At 44.3% G+C, this 19743-nt stretch overlaps 2 protein-coding genes across 2 annotated transcripts in view; both read right to left on the reverse strand.

Annotated features, from left to right (window-relative positions):
* Positions 1-1098: 1098 nt before the first annotated feature.
* Positions 1099-4142, reverse strand: SLC35D3 (solute carrier family 35 member D3). The gene is made up of 2 exons (XM_037045884.1): positions 3457-4142; positions 1099-2446 (listed from the first exon to the last, which is right to left on the reverse strand). The coding sequence occupies exons 1-2, from the start codon at positions 3893-3895 to the stop codon at positions 1641-1643; spliced, it is 1245 nt and encodes a 414-aa protein (XP_036901779.1). The 5' UTR covers positions 3896-4142; the 3' UTR covers positions 1099-1640.
* Positions 4143-11304: 7162 nt separating this feature from the next.
* PEX7 (peroxisomal biogenesis factor 7) overlaps positions 11305-19743 on the reverse strand; it is a 65964-nt gene continuing 57525 nt past the window's right edge. The window contains exon 10 of the mRNA XM_037045668.1: positions 11305-11762. Within this exon, the coding sequence (XP_036901563.1) occupies positions 11694-11762 (69 nt within the window). The 3' untranslated portion in view covers positions 11305-11693. The remainder of the gene's footprint in view (positions 11763-19743) is intronic.

The raw sequence follows: 19743 nt of genomic DNA on the forward strand, positions 1-19743 counted from the left end.
TTAAAAACATATATATACTTCTACTTGGGACCTTTTCATTAATTCTTATTAGTTTCATTAATTAACTAAATGCTTATTCCTAAAGAAGTCATTATAACCCTAGCCAACCATTTCTAACTGCAGTCACATGAGGGCTCCTACACCCTGAATGGCTGGCCGGGGCCCCTAGGGACACCATCGATTGCCCCTGGACACCAGTAATGATCACAAACCACATTTACACTGGCTCCAGCTTGCAGAGTCAAACGCAAGGAGCTTCATTTCTGCTTCTGCTTTTTGTTTTGTGTTGGTATTTAGAAAATAAGGAAAAATATAGGATGCCACCATCTGAGTCTCAGGAACATACTGGCAAATAATAAGAGCGCTTTTATTGTCAAAGTACCCCACTTGTATGGGGCCGAGAGGAAAACTCTATCATGTCTCAAACTCCACATGAGCTGAAGTCAGCCGTGGATGGCTTTCATGCAGCATGAGGCAGTATTTTTTTTTTTTTTTTGCTTCATCACAGTTTCCTTGCCTGGAAAATGAGAGTATTTTTGTTCTGTTAAAGTAAACTATCCTGCTAATTTAGGAAGTTCCCAAGGGGGTGGATCCTACGTACCAGGCACTAGACACCACACTTTGGAGGCAAACACAAAGTATGCAGCAACAGCAGAACATGCACGCAACTCAAACAAATTTCTAACAATATGTCTTTTAGCAGATAGATTCACACTTTATTTTGACAAATTTAAGATAGAAAAATATCAAGTGAGTATAGCAGTTGCTCTTTTTGTGACACGGTTTGGGATGTGCAATGCGATTCGCGAGGACTAGCTCACCGGGAAGGGTTCGCCTCTGTTTGGGCTTCTTAACACTGAATCTATTTCAGCCATTGCATTTGCTTGAAAAAATATTGGACATGGTGAAACTGGTTTTTAAAAAGGTCATAGCATTCCATAACAAATATTATAAAGCAGAGAACCAAAACAAGTTTTAAAAATATTTTATAGTAATTACTAAAAGCCGAAGTTACACTGCATGATTAAAGCTAAGAACTTATAATTTCAAAATAAATTTGACATTTCTTACCAATATATAATAGAATACTAGAGCACTTATTTTTAAAAAAACAGGTAAAGAAAAATCAGAGTAAACATATTTCAGATGACTAGAAACAGTCAACATCAATTCCGTGTATTTACATGTCTTTTCAATAATATACTCTTTGCCCAGCTGGCCATAGAAAACTGTAGTTTTATCATCAAAAATGTGCCTCTGGATGGAATCTTTGATTCCCTGTCTCTACACTCCATCTTTGGAGCAGGTGGTTGAGGGACCCAGTACATGCAGACATTTGGTTATGGTTATTATGTCAATCAAAAAACGAAAAACAAAGGTGCTAGGAGTCTGACACTGAGAGTGCTGTCCTAACTTTGTCGAGCACCTTCATATTCTTTTGTCTTTGCTATGCCTCAGGTAAACGGATGCTAAATAATTCACACCAGTGCTAATTTGGTTGCTGTCCATTTCAGATTCTTTCTTTGCTTCCCTTCCCCACTCCTCAAAGAATAAAGTTGGGCAGCCCCTCATTAAAATATGTTATCTCTAACATATAAAATAAGTATATATGTACATATATACATGCATGTGTTTCCTTTTCAAGGACTGGGTAACTCCTCGTTTTCTATCAAATAATCTTTCTTCATATACTTGGTACCCCTGACCAATCTCCACACTACCAGGTAAGCATCCTTTAATGACCTTTTGCTAGCTTCTTCAGAGCTACCTGCTACCAGTGGGACTCCTCTGCCCCTGGCATCTTGTCCCCTTTGCTGAGCCGAGCAACCTGCTGCCTTCCCACCTTCTGACCAGCCACTTCCACCTGCCTCTGGCACCTGCTCCATGACAAACGGCAGCTGGTCTCCACCTGGCTGTGCCTCCTCTCCCCTGGGCTGCGATTCCAGGTCCTCGTAGTTGCTTTGCTTTCTGGTCTCCAAGAATTTGGCGACACAGTAAATGATGGAACCCAGGGTGTTCACCACGACGCCGGCGATGAATAGAGAGGTGGGCTCCACGTCGCTGAAGGCCACCATGCCCACTGTGATGGTGGCGATGCTCTTTACTACCCCCACGAAGCTGGTGGTCACGGCCGAGTTGATGTAGGTGCAGTGCAGCGTGGTGAAGTTCATGGCACAGCCGATCAGAACGCAGGCCAAGAAGATGCAGACCATCGTAGGGTCCTTCCAGCCGGGGAAGGCCCAGGCTTGGATAGAGTCGGTGCTGGCGAAGGACAGGACGACCAGCAGCGGGGTGGCAGACACGGCGATGACATACTGCGCAGTGAGTGGCCCGTGCTCGGTGTCCGCACTCGCCTTCTGGATGAGCACCAGGTAGGCGGCATGCACCAGCACCGCCAGCACTCCGGTAACGTACCCCATGGGGTCGCCGGTCAAGTCGCCGGCTCCTGAAGCGCAAGGAGGACCGCAGCCGCGGAGAAGGAAGGAAAAAGACAAGACATCAAGTTGGCGCCGGTGGCTATCCACAGGGGAGACGCGTCCGGTTGGAAGGTAGACGCGTTTCCAGCCCCAGCTCTGCCCGTGGGTAAAAAATGGTCAGTCAGAGCCCACTGTGAAGCAGGAGGAGAGGCGCCTTCCCTGCCACAATCGCTGGGCACCCTGCCTACCTCTGTCCAGACAGAGGCTCGGGGAGAATGCAGGTGCCCTCGGGGTAGGCACAGTGGCTCCCAGAGCTGGCACAGATAGTACCCAGGTGCTTGGTATCCTTGCCGCCTCCCTGGGGCACTAGAACAGAAAGGGATCCCCAACTAGTAGCTTCTAACCCTAGCAGGCTGGGCGCCGGGCGAAGAAGGACCCCCCTCACCCCCAAAAGGTTTCTCACTCCCGCCGGCCCCCATCTCAGTTGACCAAACCCACGGGGCTCTCAATCCAGCCCTTTCTACCTCGGGTCCGCAGCCCCCGGTGCGGCGCCTGAGACCTCAAACTAGCCCGGATGGTCCAAACTAGCCCATTGCACGCCGCCCCCGCCCCCCCCCGCACCCCCACATCCAGCCCCGCGTGACTCAAAGAAGTTCACTGCCTCCTCCTTCCGGCTTGGTCTGGGGATTCCAGCTCCCAGGCTCTGGGGGCTGCCCCACCCCTCCCAGAGGAAGGAAGGGGTGAAGGGGTGAAGGGGTACGGGGGTGGCGGGGAGAACGGCACAGGGTGAGGCAGGGGTGGGGGGTAGAAAACCAGGAGGGGGTGGGGTGGAGGCTCTGAAGGAGGGGGCCGAGGCTCGGGGGCAGGCTCCCCTGGGTCTCAGAAGTCGAGTTTTCGAACCAAGAGCCCACATTCAGAGCTCTCCGCCGTCTGTCTCAGTCTCCCCAACGCGAAGTGAGAACGTTGCACTAGGCACCCCCGCCCCCACGGTCTCCGCCCGTGGGAGGGGTGGGCCGGGGGTCGGCGCGGGTCCGCTCACCTGCTAGGGCAGCGCCGCAGGTGGTGATGAGCACGGCTGCGAGCACCCCCGGGGAGGGCGCGCCGTTCTTGAGCACCAGGACGCCGATGAGCATGGTGACCAGGGGCAGGCAGCGCTTGAAGACCACGTACATGGGCAGGCTGAGGCCGCGCAGGGACCAGAGCGTGAGGCTGGACTGCAGCGTGGAGAGCACTGCGACCCCCGCGAAGGAGCGCGCCAGGCTCAGGCCGAAGGGGGGCACGGCGATGAGCCCAAGGCGCCGCAGCAGCTCCAGGCTCAGCGCTGCCGTGGAGCTGGTCAGGCACTGCACCAGGGTCAGGAAGGTGAACTGGTAGCGGCTGATGAGGAACTTGAGCAGGATGTTGAGGGAGCCCGAGAAGACCCCGTGCGCGATGGCCACCGAGATGCCCAGCAGGCGGCCCCGGCACAGCTGCCGCATCGCGCCGGCTCCGCCGCACCCGGCGGTGTAGGAGCTCCGGGACCTGCGGGAGGAGAGCGGGGAGGAGAGCCGGGAGGAGCGGAGCGCGGGCGGCGGGGGCGCCAGCCCCACGCCGCCGGCAGAGGGCAGGGGGCGCCGGCTCAGCTGCAGAGGGCAGCTCCAGCCAGGCGTCCTTGCGGCTCGGCGGCTCCGAGTCCAACTGCCCCGCAGCTCCTGGGAGGCAGGGACGGGGGCGGGAGACTCCGAAAAGTGGCAGAGGTGGGGGGGCTGGTCTGAGAGGAGTGGCGGGAATCCTAGCGACAGCAATTTCTAAGTAGGTGACGAGCTGCGATGGGTTGTGTCCCGCGCGGTTTCACCGCCAGCGAGAACACTCTGCGGCTGGAAGCCTGGGCAGCCACCGCCAGCGGGACACGACCCGCGCCCCTCTGGCACCCGGCGCCCACCGGAGGGGGCTCTCGGGGCACGGACCGCACTCTTCCCGCAGTGCCAGCTGCTCCGGCTCACCACTTCTTCCTCGCTCCAAGTCAAAAAACTCAGGTTGGGGGATCCCGGGCCCAGCTAAAGAACATTTTAGAAACACCAACGTCCCGGGGTCAAGCACCGTTTATTAGCTGCAACAAGTGACAGCGCCCAGCCTCCTCCCCCCGCGCTACGGGGGTTTTCTACCCACGCTCCCTCCTGGTGCAGCCGTGGGGTCCTTGTCCAGTTGCTGCCCAGGGAGGGGAAAACGTCGGTGCCAGTGGGCCGCGGAGTTCCCTGATGCTCTAGATAGAGCGCTGCCGCCCTGTCATTGACGGAACCCATGGCCGTGGAACGCCAACCCGGCGAGATGGTCCCTTCCTGCCCGGGGCACCGCGCACCTAGTCAACGCGCCATCCAGGGAGGGACCTGTAATTACGCACTCAGTTCTGGGGGAGCTTCTGGAGGTGCAGTGGCCTTGGGAGGGTGTGAAGCTTCGGGGCGGAGGCAGGGGCACGTATTCCAAGAGAGGCAAAGATGTAAACTGAGCTAAAGAGCAGAAACTAAGTCTCTGGAGCGAGTAGCGCCTACTGGTTCCAGAGGAGCGCTTGGGCGACGGGCCTCGGAGCGAGAAGAGGAGCGCAGGACTGTGCTGGAAACTTGGGGGCGTGAGGTGGGGCAGGAACTGGGGGGGACACGGAGCTGAGACCCCGCATGCCTTTCTGTAAATCCTGGGAACCTACCGCAGCCTGTGGGGCCGCGGTGAGCCACTTCGAAGAGCAGGACCACCTCTGCCTCCCACCTCCGGGAACAGGGCACCTCTGCGCCCCATAGAACTTGTGAACTGTTTACTTCCCAAGTTGGCTAAGAGTAAAAGGAAATTCTCATTTCCTGCGTCCCTAAGACGTTCGTGACCCTTTTATCTGAATTTTGTACCCTGAAAAGTAACGCCCAGAGCCGCAAACTTAGCCCTAGTACAGTTCGCTCAGCAGAAGTCACGGTTAAAAGCCAGACACAGTTCAGTTTTCGCGCTACCTAAAAATGATGGACTTGGTAGGGGTTTGGGTGCGAGGCAGAAGGCTCCAGATCGTTAAGCTCCGCCTCTCGGTTAGTGCTTGTTTCTCATCCAGCCACGCCCACCGGCATCCCAACCCCCTAACTTTTAAATTCGGCACCACATTGAACCTAACACACACAATCCATTTCTCTAGCGGTTGTTTTGCTTTCCCCTCCCTCCATGTCTGCAGCTCGCGGCACTTCCAGCCCAGATGGAAGACGCGATTATGGCCGCAGCAGAAAGATAAGTTACACCTGGGCAGCACTGCCGCCCTTCGCTGGGCCGGCTTTGTGTGTGCGGGGAGCTCCGTCCCGCAGGGGAGAGAGCGCGGGCTCCAGCAAGCCCCATGTGGGGAACCTCCCTGCCTCCGACAGGTGGGCACTCAGGAAAATGTTTTCCCATGGTCCACTATGCCACCTTTCCAGGAATAACACTGGAAAGCATTACAGTGAAACCCGCGCTTCTGGTGCCCTGGGGAACCCTTGGTTTTTGTTGCTAAAAGCTGTGGTTACACACTATTGGCTTTTCAATGACTCTGTTTCTCAAATGTCGATGTTCTTTTTTTTTTTTAAGGAAATAAGAAAGTTTGAAGCAACAGTTCAAATTGTGTTTATGTGCGCAGTATAAGCATATGCTCAAAGTACACTCAGATAAAAAAAAAACTCTCTGAAAATTAACTTTTGAAAACCATCAGCAAATAACAGATCTCTGCTTCCGGGGACCATTGCAATTAAAGGATGGTTGCTTTAAGCTATCCTAAGTGAATGTAATAAAGAATTGTCTGCGCAGAACTAGTTCTGGACTGATTCATTTCTGCCAGCAGTTATAATTGCTTCCATTGGTAATATGAACATTAGGTAAAAGATTTGGGGCTGATTCAGCTCTCTAACCCTCTCATTTAGGCAAGAATGTTTAGTTTAATATTTGAAATCTACATTGGCATGAAACAGAGTACATTTTCTCTACTTTATCACATATAATGTTTTTTCCATTAGGACTTTCATTAAAAAAAGGTTTTCATTAAAAAAAAATTAACACCATCTCCCACACCAGTCACTAGATAAGCTCCCAAAGAAAAAGGAGAGAAATAAGAATACTGTGTTTAGCAAAGATAATTTAACAAGAATGTAGATCTGAAGGTCAAAAAGCTATTTGACCTCCTGGTGTCAAGGTATCAAGGGTCTAGATTCCCCTTGGGTTATCCCTGGAGCTCCTCAATAAATATTGATAACATTACATAAATTCATTCAGCAAACACACGGAGCCAAGTATTTTGTGCTACACAGTCTGTTAGCCACAAAGGTTTCAAAGCTGAGCGCCTATCTCAGTCTTTAGGCTTCCCCGGTGGAGGTGAGGCAGCACACTGATGCTCCTGCAGCAGTGGACACTGGTGGTAGAAGCAGGGGAGCACGCAGGAGGCAATAAAAGCCCTACAGGGGTATCAGATTAGGCTTCCCACGGGAGGAAATATGGTCTTATTTCATTATGCTTAATTACAAAAACAACACATGCTCATTATATACATACAAGAAATCAGACTTTATAAATAAGTGAACATGCTATTTTCAATGTTTCCCATCCCCAACCCCATCCCAACCCCACTACACAGAGCCGGCTACTGTTAAGATTTTAGTGTAAGCCGTTCACTTTTTCTTGCATATATATTTCTACATACTTAAATCCCTCTTTCAAAAAAACAAAATTTAAAATATAATACATTTTTCTATAAGTTGCTATTTCGAAAAGCGTATTGTGGTAACCAGTCTCCAAGATACTCGCCCAAGATTTCCCCCTTCCTAGTATTCACACACTTGGTTAATCACCGTGCTGTGATTGGTCTGTGTAACCAGTAAAATACAGGAGAGTGATGATGTCACCCCTGAGACTAGGTTATAAAAGACTGAGGCTTCCATCTTGGATTTTCTTTTCTTGTGTCACTCCATCTGGGAGAAGCCAGATGCTATGCTGTAGGGATGCCCAGCCTATGGACAGTCCCCCACAGCGTCTTTGAGGCCTGCTGACAATTGTGGGAGTGAATCTGGAAGCTGATCCTTTAGCCCTGGTTGATGCCCCTAGACCCAGTGACAGCTTACCCAGAACAATTCACCTAAGCCAGTACTAGATTCCTGACCTATAGAAACTGTGAGATAAAAATGTTCATTGTTTTAAGCTGCTAAATTTTGGAGTGATTTGTTCCAAAAATAGATAACTAATATACATATCGATAGAAATATATTTTTCCATGTCAGGCCACATAGTTCTGCCTTAGTCTTTTAAATGACTCTTCTATAGTATAAGCCTTCTTCTGTAGTCAGGTACCCAGATTTTACCAAGCAATGATGTAATGAATATCCTTGAACATTTGTACCTAAAGTACTTCTGTAATTGTTTGTGGGAGTTAGGGTGGGGATGAAAAGAGAGGTGGGAGCGAAGATTGGAGAGCAAGGCAGGGAATTCTAAAACTGGAACTGTTGGGTCCAATGGTAATTTTAAATCATATATATCAAATGGCTGTGCCCAAAAAGTATTTAACAGTGCTTTTAACTACTACTGAATATTATCAATATTTTGTATTTGCCAAACTGATAAGCATAAAATGGGATTTCATTTTAATTTGCATTTCTTTGTCATCAAGAAAAGTCTAAATATCTTTTTTGAAGTATATTAAAGATTTGCACTTCTACATATGAACTGTTGATAAAAGTGAACAAACTTTTATGTTATCAATTCTGGATAACCATTTATTACATATGCTGCAAACATATCCTTCTAATGTCTTCTTTTAGCTTTGCTAATGGTGTATTTTACTATTTTAATTTTTGTATTGTGCCAGTCTTTTCCTTTAGTCACTTCACAGGACTTTCAAACAATGTAAGAATTTGCAGGACAGTCCAGACAAATGGACTAACTTGAGCAAAGAGAGAAATGAAAACGCGCATCATTTAACAGGGAGTTTGTGAGCACCCTGGCGTTGCTGGAGCAGAATTGTGTGACAATGCGGAGAGAGAAGCAGACCTTGGACATCCACTTACTGACCTTGAACTTTTTCTTGTAGGCAATCCTAGACACAGAGAAAGGTTTGACACTGAAATTAATGTTATCAGATTGCATTTTAGATCGGTCTCTCACAGCTGGGTTGCAGAGCATGGCTCCCCAGGGACAGAATGAGAAACAGATGCGTCACTTAGGAAGCTGTTGTGATGGTCTAGAGAAGAGCTCATGATGACCTGAAGTGAGGCAATGGTGGTGGGATGGAGGGGAGGAGACAAATGGAGAAGTATTTAGGGGGCAAAAGGGACAGGGCTTAGTGGTCTATTTGATGTCTTGGAGTGGACAAGTGAGAAAAAGAGAAGGAACAAGGATGGCATTCAGGCCTTTAGCTCGAGTGCCCTGGTGGACAGTACTGGTAACAAAAGAACTAGCACGTGCAGGAGAAGTTGGTTTAGCGAACAGGGTGAGTTTGGTTAGAAGCACATGAGTGCAAAGACTTGTGGGAGACTCAGACGGAGAAGGCAGGAGATGCAGATTTGGAAGTACTCAGTCATGCATGGAAGTAAAAAACATTTAAGTAGACTACCTCATACAAGACGAAGCACATTAAGTAAGAAATTAATGAGTCAATTTTTGGAAGAGCCAAATCATAGCAAAGAGAGGCAGTTAAAAAGTGCCAAAGAAGGTGAGAGACCTTGGGTGAGGAAGTCATTCCAGACCCGGAGTCAGCTTCATGGCTCTTTAGACTTAGAAACTCAATTTTGTCAGTTTTCTCAGGAATGATCAGGATCTAGTCACCAGAGTTCTGTGTCTGTACTGTTTCTCAGGGGGCCAATTTCTGTTATTCCGAGGAAAAGGAGGCCATGTGGCAGGACCAAGGGTTCGGACCCAGTCATAGACCCAGTCAAATTCCAGCTGCACACTTCCTGGGTATTATGACTCCTGAGAGCCTCTGTTTCCTTGTCTGGAACAGTAGGAGGGCTTCCTTGCAGGGCCATTATAGAGATTAAAAGGAATAACATATAGAAAGCATCTCACATAGTGCCCAGACCACAGAAGGTGACCAGTGACCTGTGTTCCCTTTCCAGCACTGGCTCTGTAGTGCTGTGCGGTTACTGCGGGTGCAGGAGGAGCTGGGGGGCGGGGGCAGACGGGGGAAAGCTGAGAGGTCCATACCCACAAGCCAGATGGACTTTCCCAGCCCGGAGGGAATGACTCTTGTCCTCTTAAAGTTCACAGGCTGCTTGGCTCGTGAACTATCAAGAATTCAAAAATCTTGCCCATTCTCTTTCAGAAGAGAGTCCCGCTCCTCTCCCTCTAGTGCTCCAGTCCAGTTTTTCCAGTCCCCAGGGAACCCGCTGGGTGAATGTTCACCCACTCTCGAGTATAGTGAGAGCCTCCAAGAACATTAAGTATTCTAAAGTTAGTATTCTAGACATCTCTGACATCTCCAAAATGGGGGGGGGGGGAGATGGGATAAATCAAGACCTTTAGTTTCTAAATCACAAATATTTGTCTCAAAAGACACATGGTAGATTATTCTCATAAAATCTCTTGCATTCTAAAAAGAAAATAAGTCATTCCAACTAATTGTAAGTATGCTCTGGATTAGGTATTTTTACAGGTCTATTATAAATTCTGCTGATACAGAGAACACCCAGTATGAACCTGCTTTTATTGAACTGACTTGGTGTGATGCCAGTAGTTCTTGCAGAGGGAAGCAACAAGAAACAGCTCTATGAATCTCATCGTCATGACAGCTGGAAGGATGGGTTTGAGCTGCTTACTTTTTACAATGTATTCACGTTAAGCAGGGTCCTCTTTACGGGGCTTCTGGAAAACAATTAGTATTGATTTATCTTAGCACTGAGGAGAAGTGTACTTTCCCTGAGTCCATTCATTCACTTAACAAATATTTATTCCATGCACTGGGCATGATGCTGGGGCCAAGCCTAGGACTAGGACAAAGTTTTGCCTTCGGGTCTCCTGTACTGAACTCTTCTTGACCAGGCTTCCCGTGGATGCGGCCAGCAGCAACTTTCTAGGATTCTGAGGTATGTATGTTCAAGCCCTGCTCCTGGCTCCACTCTGGCTCCTTTTGTTCCATCTTTTATGTGGTCTTGTTTTTTTTGTTTTGTTTTGCTTCATTTTGTTTTTGTGTGTCTGTGTATTTTTGTAAGCGATCCTAATTTTTTTCTGGAACAAGTAAACAAAGAAATATATAAATTAGACAATATACATATAGTTTAATTTATTTTTGTTCTGATTACAATATATATTGCTCTTTAAAAATTCTCAATAACTTGTTAAAATTTTAATGATATTTTTGCCATTTATAACATTTCAATATTATATAAAAACATAAATGTTCTGCAAAGTCGTTTGTTTTACTAATTTTTCCCTTTTAATCTACTGTTTTACAGGTCATCAACACCTAGAGAGTTTTCAAGGGGACACAGGGAGGCCGTGAAAAGGTTGATGGGATTCTTTAGGGCCCACGGCTTAGAACCCTGGCAGGACCTAAGACATTCTGCCCAGTTGTCAGTTTATTTCCTGTTCTTGTTGTTTTAAACTCTTGATAGAAGGGAAGCAGGAAGAGAGAAATATAGGGTCATGCTATGACGCTAGACAAGATGTGAATAACTCAAAAAAAGAAAAAAGCAAGCTCAACTGGTAACATTCCAGGTTTTTAAAGCACGGCGCCAGGCCCCGAGCAATCCATTCAGTCTGTGTGTCCAACACGCAGCAGAGGTACAGTGAGTAACAGCCAGATAAGCTAAGTCTGTATCAGAGCCCTGCTGCCCAGTCAAAGCTGCGTCTATGGCACATCCAGTGTCGTGTTCATATACACACCACACCACAGAAAGCAATCGTGCTGGGGATATCATAGAATGACAGATGATCAAGAGATGCAGTTTAGTCTCATTTTTATCAGCAGCAATTATATTTTACATCAAAAAAGACAAATTAAAAATAAAATATGCCAATAATCTATGGATCTCCCATATTTTTATTCATTTCATGACACAGAGGTCATATTTTAGTGCATTCTATAAGATATACCATAACATCAATTATTCCTTAGAATTTTAAGAAAATGGCTTACGTATGAGGCTTAAATGGTGAGCCAAAGTCTTTATCGGCTGCCTCAAAAATGGCTCAGGGTAAATTTTTAAAATTTGAAATCTGAACAGCATGTAAAGGCATAATGACTATGTTATCAAGTCAATTTATTTCCTGGTAAGCAGTTCTTCAGCCAACATTCTCTGTTTCTGACCACAGTAGTATGTCTCAAGCAGGCACAGTAAGGCAAACGGGATCATATATCTTTATCGTTTCGTCCCAAGCACAGTCGGCCACCTAGAAAACAAGAAGGAACAGAATTTACAGAAATTAAATACTGACAGCAAAAGCCTAAGCCATTTAGAGTGTAGCATATCATGCATCAGTAAACGTATCTTTAAAAAGGAATAACACAGGGCATGTTTTTGATAGAAGGTCTATTTTCCTTTTCTAAGACACATTTCAGGGATTATTTCCAATTGGTTAAAGATGCCTGTAAAGATTTCCCCCTCCCCTCCCCTCCCCCACCCCAGGGCTACATAATTTCCCATCCCTCCTGAGATAAATGTTGGAAAGACGTACTCCTTCCTCAACTGTGAACAAAGGCACTGTGCTAGGTAGGTATTGTGGGGATGGAAGGGAGATAAAGTACAGCTCTTGACTTCAAAGAATGGCTCATTCATTCAGTGAAAAATGTTCTAATAGAGACTTTCCTAGGAGGAACTTTTGAATCCAACTGTGAAGTAAGATTTCACAAATGCTGAGGTGTTCACACCAGCCCTCTTTTGGGGCAGACATGAGAGGCAAGGACATTAGAGTCTAAAAAGCCACGTTAAAAGGTGAAGGGAAAAAAGTCACTGGTGCTCAGGAACTGTGAGTTAAAAACTTGGTAAGTGTAATGTCTCAGGGTATGATTAATATATAAAATCAATTGTACTTCTACATACTACCTAGAAAAAAATTAATAAAAATTCAGATCCATGTACAATAGCACCAAATAAAAAATACTTAACAACACATTTAACAAAAGACATGCAAAGTGTCCACTTTAAAAGCTAAACCATTTCTGAGAAAAATTAGAGAAGGCCTAAATAAGTGAGGAAATATATACATCATGTTCACAAGTTCTACTTTGTTAAGAACTAAATTCTCCCCCCAAATAATTCATAATCCTAGTAGGCTTTTTTATAAAAATGAACAAGGTGACTTTTAAAGTTTATATAGAAATATAGAGGACCTAAAACAGCCAAAAGAATGCTGAAAAATAACAGGAAAGTTGTAGTATTTATACCACCCACCTTAAGATTTATTACAGTAATCAAGACAGTGAGGGTATACTGATATATTGATATAAGGGTATACAAGCAGGTCAAAGGAAAAAAGAGAATTCAGGAATAAACCCCACACTTGGACAACTGCTTTTCAACAAATGCACTAAAACCACTCAATGGGGGGAAACTCTTTTCAACAAATGGTGCGAGAACTGGATATCCATATGAAAAAAAATGAATTTCAACTCCAAATTCACACCATAAACAAAAATTAATTTGAGGTGGATGAGCTATAGTCCTAAATATATAAGCTAAAGGTACAAAGCTTTTAGGGAAAAAAGGAGAATATATCATTAATCTGAAGGTATGTAAAAATTTCACAGTCAGGACACAGAAATTTATAATAAAAATGTTGATAACTTAGACTCAATAAAAAATAAAACTCTTGCTTATCGAAAGACATTATTTAAAGAAAATAGGCAAGCCACAGAGTGGGAGCAAACATTCACAAAACATACCTCTGACAAAAAATTTGCATTTAGACTATATGAGGAACTATTATAACCCAATAATTAAAAGACAACCCAATTAGAAATGGGCAAAAGACTTTGTTAACAGACTAACTATGAAACATGAATGACCAATAAGCACATGAAAAAATGTTCAACATCATTAGACATCAGGAAAATGCAAATAAAAGCCACAATGAGATGCCACTACATACTCATGAGAATGGCTAAAATTAAAGACAGAGAATGTCAAATGTGAGCAGGGATGTATAGCAGCTGTACCACTCACACACTGCTGGTACAACCACTTTGGAAAACTGGCTGTTTTCTTTTAAGGCTAAATATATACCTATCCTTAGACACAGTAATTTCACTCCCACAGGTTATCCAACAGAAATGGAAACATGTTCATGAAACAATTAATACAAGAAAGTTCATAGCTACTTCATTCACAATAGCACAAAATTAGAGACAATCTGCAGTGTAAGCCCTGACAGTTAGCTTTTCTTTGCGTAATGCCAAGTGCCTGACACGCTTTGATTGAGAAGGCATACACTTCAGAGAGGCATCTGCTTCAGCAAAGGCTGTCTCAAATACACACACTGCCAGTCATGCAAGAGCTATGTGTAATCCCTGAAGCGCCTTGTCCATTCCAGGTCCTGTAAGTAATAAACTTTTTTCTTCAAAGCTTCCCAATGTTTATTGCTGAAGGGCATATAGTGATCATAATGAAAAACCACAAGGTTCAGTCAGTCATAACGCTGGTTTATTTCTTTATTTATTTTTAATATATTTTATTGATTATGCTATCAGTTGTCCCATTTCCCGCCCTTTATTCCCCTCCACCCTGCACCACCTCCCACCCACATATCCCCCCCCAGTTCATGTCCATGGTTTGTACATGTAAGTTCTCTGGTTTCTCCATTTCCTGTACTATTCTTAACCTCCCCCTTTCTATTTTGTACCTACCATTTATGCTTCTTATTCCCTGAACTTTTCCCCCCATTCTCACCCCTCCTCATTGATAACCCTCCCTGTGATCTCCATTTCTGTGATTCTGTTCCTGTTCTAGTTGTTTGCTTAGGTGTCTTTTGTTTTGTTTTGTTTTTAGGTTTAGTCTTTAATAGTTGTGAGTTTGTTGTCATTTTACTTACTGTTCATAATTTTGATCTTGTTCTTTTTCTTAGATAAATTCCTTTAACATATCATATAATAAGGGCTTGGTGATGATGAACTCCTTTAACTTGACTTTATCTAGGAAACACTTTATCTGCCCTTCCATGCTAAATGATAGCTTTGCCAGATTCAGTAACTAGGATATAGATCCTTGCCTTTCATGACTTGGAATACTTCTTTCCAGCCCCTTCTTGCCTGCAAGGTCTCTTTTGAGAAATCAGCTGATAGTCTTATGGGCACTTCTTTGTAGGTAACTGTCTCCTTTTCTCTTGCTGCTTTAAAGGTTCTCTCTTTATCTTTAGTATTGAGTAATGTAACAATGATGTGCCTTTGTGTGTGCTTCCTTGGGTCCAACTTCTCTGGGACTCTCAGCTTCTTGGACTTCCTAGAAGTCTGTTTCCTTTGCCAGATTGGAGAAGTTCTCCTTCATTATTTTTTCAAATAATTTTTCAATTTCTTGTTCTTCCTCTTCTCTTTCTGGCACCCCTATGATTCAGATGTTAGAATGTTTAAAGTTGTCCTCAAAGTTCCTAAGCCTGTCTTCATTTTTTTGAATTCTTGTTTCTTCATTCTGTTCTGGTCAAATGTTGATTTCTTCCTTCTGGCTCAGATCGTTGATTTGAGTCCCAGTTTCCTTCCCATCACTGTTGGTTCCCTGTGCATTTTCCTTTATTTCACTTTTCATAGCCTTCACTCTTTCCTCTATTTTGTGACCATCCTCAACCAATTCTGTGAGCATCCTGATTATCAGTGTTTTGAACTATGCATCTGATAGGTTGGCTATCTCTTCATCACTTAGTTGTATTTTTTCTGGAGCTTTGATCGGTTCTTTCATTTGGGCCATCTTTTTTTCTTAGCACACCTCTTACATAGTAAGGGGCAGAGCCTTAGGTATTCACCAGGGTGGGGCTACCCACGTTGCTACGTTGTGGCGCTGTACGTGCGGGCGGGGTTGGAGGGGGAACAGTGTTGTTTGCTCAGCTCTCCATCGGCATTCAGTCACTTCCCACACAGCCTACAAGCAAACTGGGCCTTCACCAGGGAATCGTAACACTGGTTTAGAAACTAGAACCAGGTAAGTGCCCCCGGGCATTTCCAGCTGATCACATTACTATTCAATGGCTGACAGTGGCACCAAACACAAGTAAAATGCCCCTCGACAAGAGTGGATAATGAATTGTAATAAATTCATACACCTGAAAGCTCTGAGCAAAACAACAAAGGGAACTACTGATAAGCTCAATAACATGGACGAATCTCAGATAATGAGCTGAGTTCAAGAAGCCAGAAACAAAAGAATACATATAGACATTCCATCATATAAATTCTAAAACAGGCAAAAACTAATCTAAGGTAAAAAAAAATTAGGAGAGAGAAAAAGATTGATTGATTCCAGCTGGAGGTGGGGTGGGGATGGGGAAAGACTGGGAAGGGCTCAAAGGGAATTTTGAAGGGAGATGCAAATGTTTTGTATTGTGATGGAATAAGGATTACTAAAGGCACATCTGTCAAAACACATATCTAAGACTTGTATCTTCCAATGTATGTAAATTTTACCCAGAAATAGTAAGAACAATAATGACAATAACAATAATTGAATGAAGGGTGGGAAGTGAGTAGAGGAATAAATAAAATAAGAAATTTGATAACTGTTGAAGCTGAGTAATGTGAGCCCATTATCCTATAATATTTACTTTTATACATTTGAAATTAAAAAAATAGATAGGCAGTAACATGAAAGATGGAGTAGCAAGCAAGTGATTTTGACCAAGGTATTTGCACTCTATTTTCCACCTTTTCATGGTTACAGAGTCAAAAAGTTATAGTAAGGGAGCCTGCAGTCTTGGTTAGTCTAATTATTTGGCTGTCACTAATTGTGAATATAACAACCACTCAAATTAATCACAATATATTAACCCTTGTAATTCACCAGTAACATTTTAGATCAGAATCCAACCTAGACAGAAGAGTAGTTAAAACTTTTTAACAAATTTATTGAGGTAATGTTGGTTAATAATGTTATATATATTTCAGGTGTATAACACTACATTTTGACATCGGCATTCTCTGTGTGCTTTCCACCTGACCTCTAGTTCCCCTTCTTTCCTATAGATTTGACTCCCTTTACCCACTTTACTCTCTCTCTACACTCCCCACTCCTACCTCTGGTAATTTAAGCATTAAAAATCAGACATGTCGCCCTGGCTGGTGTAGCTCAGTGGATTGAGCGCGGGCCTGCGAACCAGAGGGTCGCGGTTCGATTCCCAGTCAGGGCACATGCCTGGGTTGCAAGCCAGTTCCCTGCAGGCCAACTCCCAGCAGGGGACGCATGAAAAGCAACCATACATTGATGTTTCTCTCCCTCTCCTTCCCCTCTAAAGATAAATAAGTAAATAAAATCTTTAAAAAAAAAATCAGACATGTCAATATATGGTTGCTACCCATGTCTTTGTTTCTCACTGCACCAGGCTCACACTCGAAGTCAAACACCTGTTCATGCCTCTGAGCTCCTGTCCTTTCACTGCACCCCTCCCCTGAACAACCTCTCTTCTCCCGCCCTTCCTACCCAGCTGTACGTGATTACTGGCACGTGTGCTGCAGCTCTTGGAGGGCATGGGCTGGGTCTCCCTATCACATAACAATGCCTCCATAAACATTAGCACACAGAATGTATTTTACAGAGTAAGACCTCAGAGATTCACTTCTCCTGTTCACACTAGAGTAACAGAGCTGGAACCACAACCTAAATCTGTTGGTTCTGTCCCCTAATAATAGTGCCTCGTGAAAGGCAAACTGACTTTCATTATTTGTCTAATCCTGCAGTTAATTATATCCTGAAGTTTTAAGTTTTTACACCATGGGACACAAAGATCATAATAATTTACCCTTGTTTCATATATGTATATTTTTTCAAGTGCTGGGAGACTTGAAAATATATACGTATATGGGGAGGGCCCCATATATGCGTACAGACATGGGGAGGGCCCTCCATCACCACCACCACCCTCTGGCCTCTGGAGTCACTGCCCCCCTCTTCCTTCTGTGACTGACAGTAAACACAGGGCTCTTTCTTCATGTCCCTGTCCATACATCTGAGGCCAGCTTGAAAGGCATTAAAAAAAAGACTTCGCTAAAAATAAGGGTTAACAAAGACACCAAAAAATCATTAAATGACACGAAAGTAAATAAACTGTATTATAGGCTAGACCCACTCATTCTTTAGCTGGTCACACCAAGAAAGGAATCGTCCTTAGCTCCCATCCTGCTTCTTCAAGACAAAACCCATCTTTCCTTCCTATCCCCAGGAACACACTCCTGGCCACGAAGCCTCCTTCAAGGCCAGACTCAGGATAGTGATAATAGGATATCTCCTTTCTCATCTACCGAAGATCCTCTTTCTCAGGTTCAGTCTCCTAACGACTCACTTCTCTGCCCATTACCTTGCTGTCAGGAAAAACTGTAAAAGATTGCAATCAGCAAAAAAGATCGTGAGGTGTCTTTCAGAGGAATGCCGGCACTGCCCTGGGGCCCCACAGCGTTACCTGATTCTGTAGGGGTCTCTGACTGTCACTGTCTTTGAGTGGATTATTTTACAGCTCTGAAAGCTATAGGAAACTGATAGTAATCAAATGATTCTCATCCATTAAAGTTGCAAATGAGTGTCATCCTATGTGAAGATGCAGTTGATGGCTCCCTTGCTCCCCATGAGATGATTCCAACGTGACACTTTATGGCCCTGTGGATATTGACTAGTTTTGTACCTCTTTCTAAATTCACTTCAGCATTCAGTGACTGCCTGTATGGGTTTGTTCTTTGGTTCCTTTGAGCTAGTTGTAAAGTCTTTCATGAGTTACATAAAACCTTTGACACGTGCCAATGCTATAATTGTATGAGTCACGACTGAAAATTATCCTTCAACATGGCCACACACAGGGACAGAGCTTATTTGCCTCAACAGGGTAACAGTTATTTCCATGGAACATAATAAGCCTTGCTTTCTCACAGGGGGTAGCACAGTAACAGAAAAGTTATTTCATTAAAAGAAGGGGCGTTAATTATACTGGAAAAAGAGACTAAGAATAATGGCTAAAATTAGACATGAAATCGAGCTCTACATCTCCTCCCAGCAAATGTAAAAAAAGCCAAACACTAATATAAGATATGCAAATATAATCAATTTACCACTTCATCAAAGGAGATGAAGTTTTCCCTGGCACTATGGAAAATTACATAATATTCCTCCATTACAAAAACATTCAATGCCAGAAGAGTGGTTTTACAAGAGATAAAGTCATTCAGATGGCTATTTAAAAAATAAATAAACAAACAGCTCAACCCTGGAATAACCAGAGGGATAGTATTCAGTTGTAGTTTCCTGATGGCATGACTGTAGGGCAGTGGTTCTCAAGCTTTCCCGTGCTTCAGAGTCACCTTGAGGGCTTCTTCAGACACAGAGGGCTGGTCCCCATCCTCATAGCATGGGTACTCAAAGTGGGGTCCCAGGACCAGCTTCCCTGACATCACAGCCTGGGGTCTTTCAACCAAGGCCCAGGGGTGGGCTTCAGAAAGTCCATAAATGCAGCACTTCGTGTGCATAAGCATTGTTGGGGGAGGAGAGAGAAAAACAACCATTTCCTTCAGATTCTCCATCCCTGGCCCCCCAGAGTTAATCCAGGGAATTCTCTAGCTGAGCATTATCATCACCGAGAGAGCGTTCTAATGCTCTTTTCTAACAGAAGTGAGAACCTCAGATGTTTACCAATTTTCTTAACTGGGCTTCTGTCATGTGCACGAACTGTGCGTTCTTTGGGAGAGCCTTATGTATTTGTTGTTGACTAAAAAGAAATTCATATTTAGCAGGATTTAAATATTCTCTAGGACAAATTCTCTTCCTTTCTTGAGGAGAAATAAGAGATTTGCCACTAACACAGTGAAGAAGACCTTGTGCCATATTTTCACACTTCTATGTAAAATCTAAGTTTCAAATCTGGTAGGCTGAACTGTGGGAAGAAGGTAACAAATTAGGAGGAGGAATAAGAAAAAGGAAACATGACTGAACCGTCTTAAAAAAAATCACTAGTCCTACCTGGAACATTTCTAAACCAAATGTTTTTGCAGCTTCGTAACCCTATTCTATAAATGCCAATATCTATAATTTCTACTTACAGACATGATAAAATTTTATTAGTCATTTAAGTTGTGGTTAATAACAATATTTTTATTTTATTTATTTTATTTGAGATTTGAACCTTCTTGAGTTCTGAATGGGCTGAAGCAGTCTGTTGATCAACCCACAGGGCCAAATAAAGGAAACACGAATTT

This window comes from Sturnira hondurensis, unplaced genomic scaffold (assembly GCF_014824575.4).
Source record: "Sturnira hondurensis isolate 20B ecotype Veracruz unplaced genomic scaffold, ASM1482457v3 Scaffold0004474, whole genome shotgun sequence".
NCBI lineage: Eukaryota > Metazoa > Chordata > Mammalia > Chiroptera > Phyllostomidae > Sturnira > Sturnira hondurensis.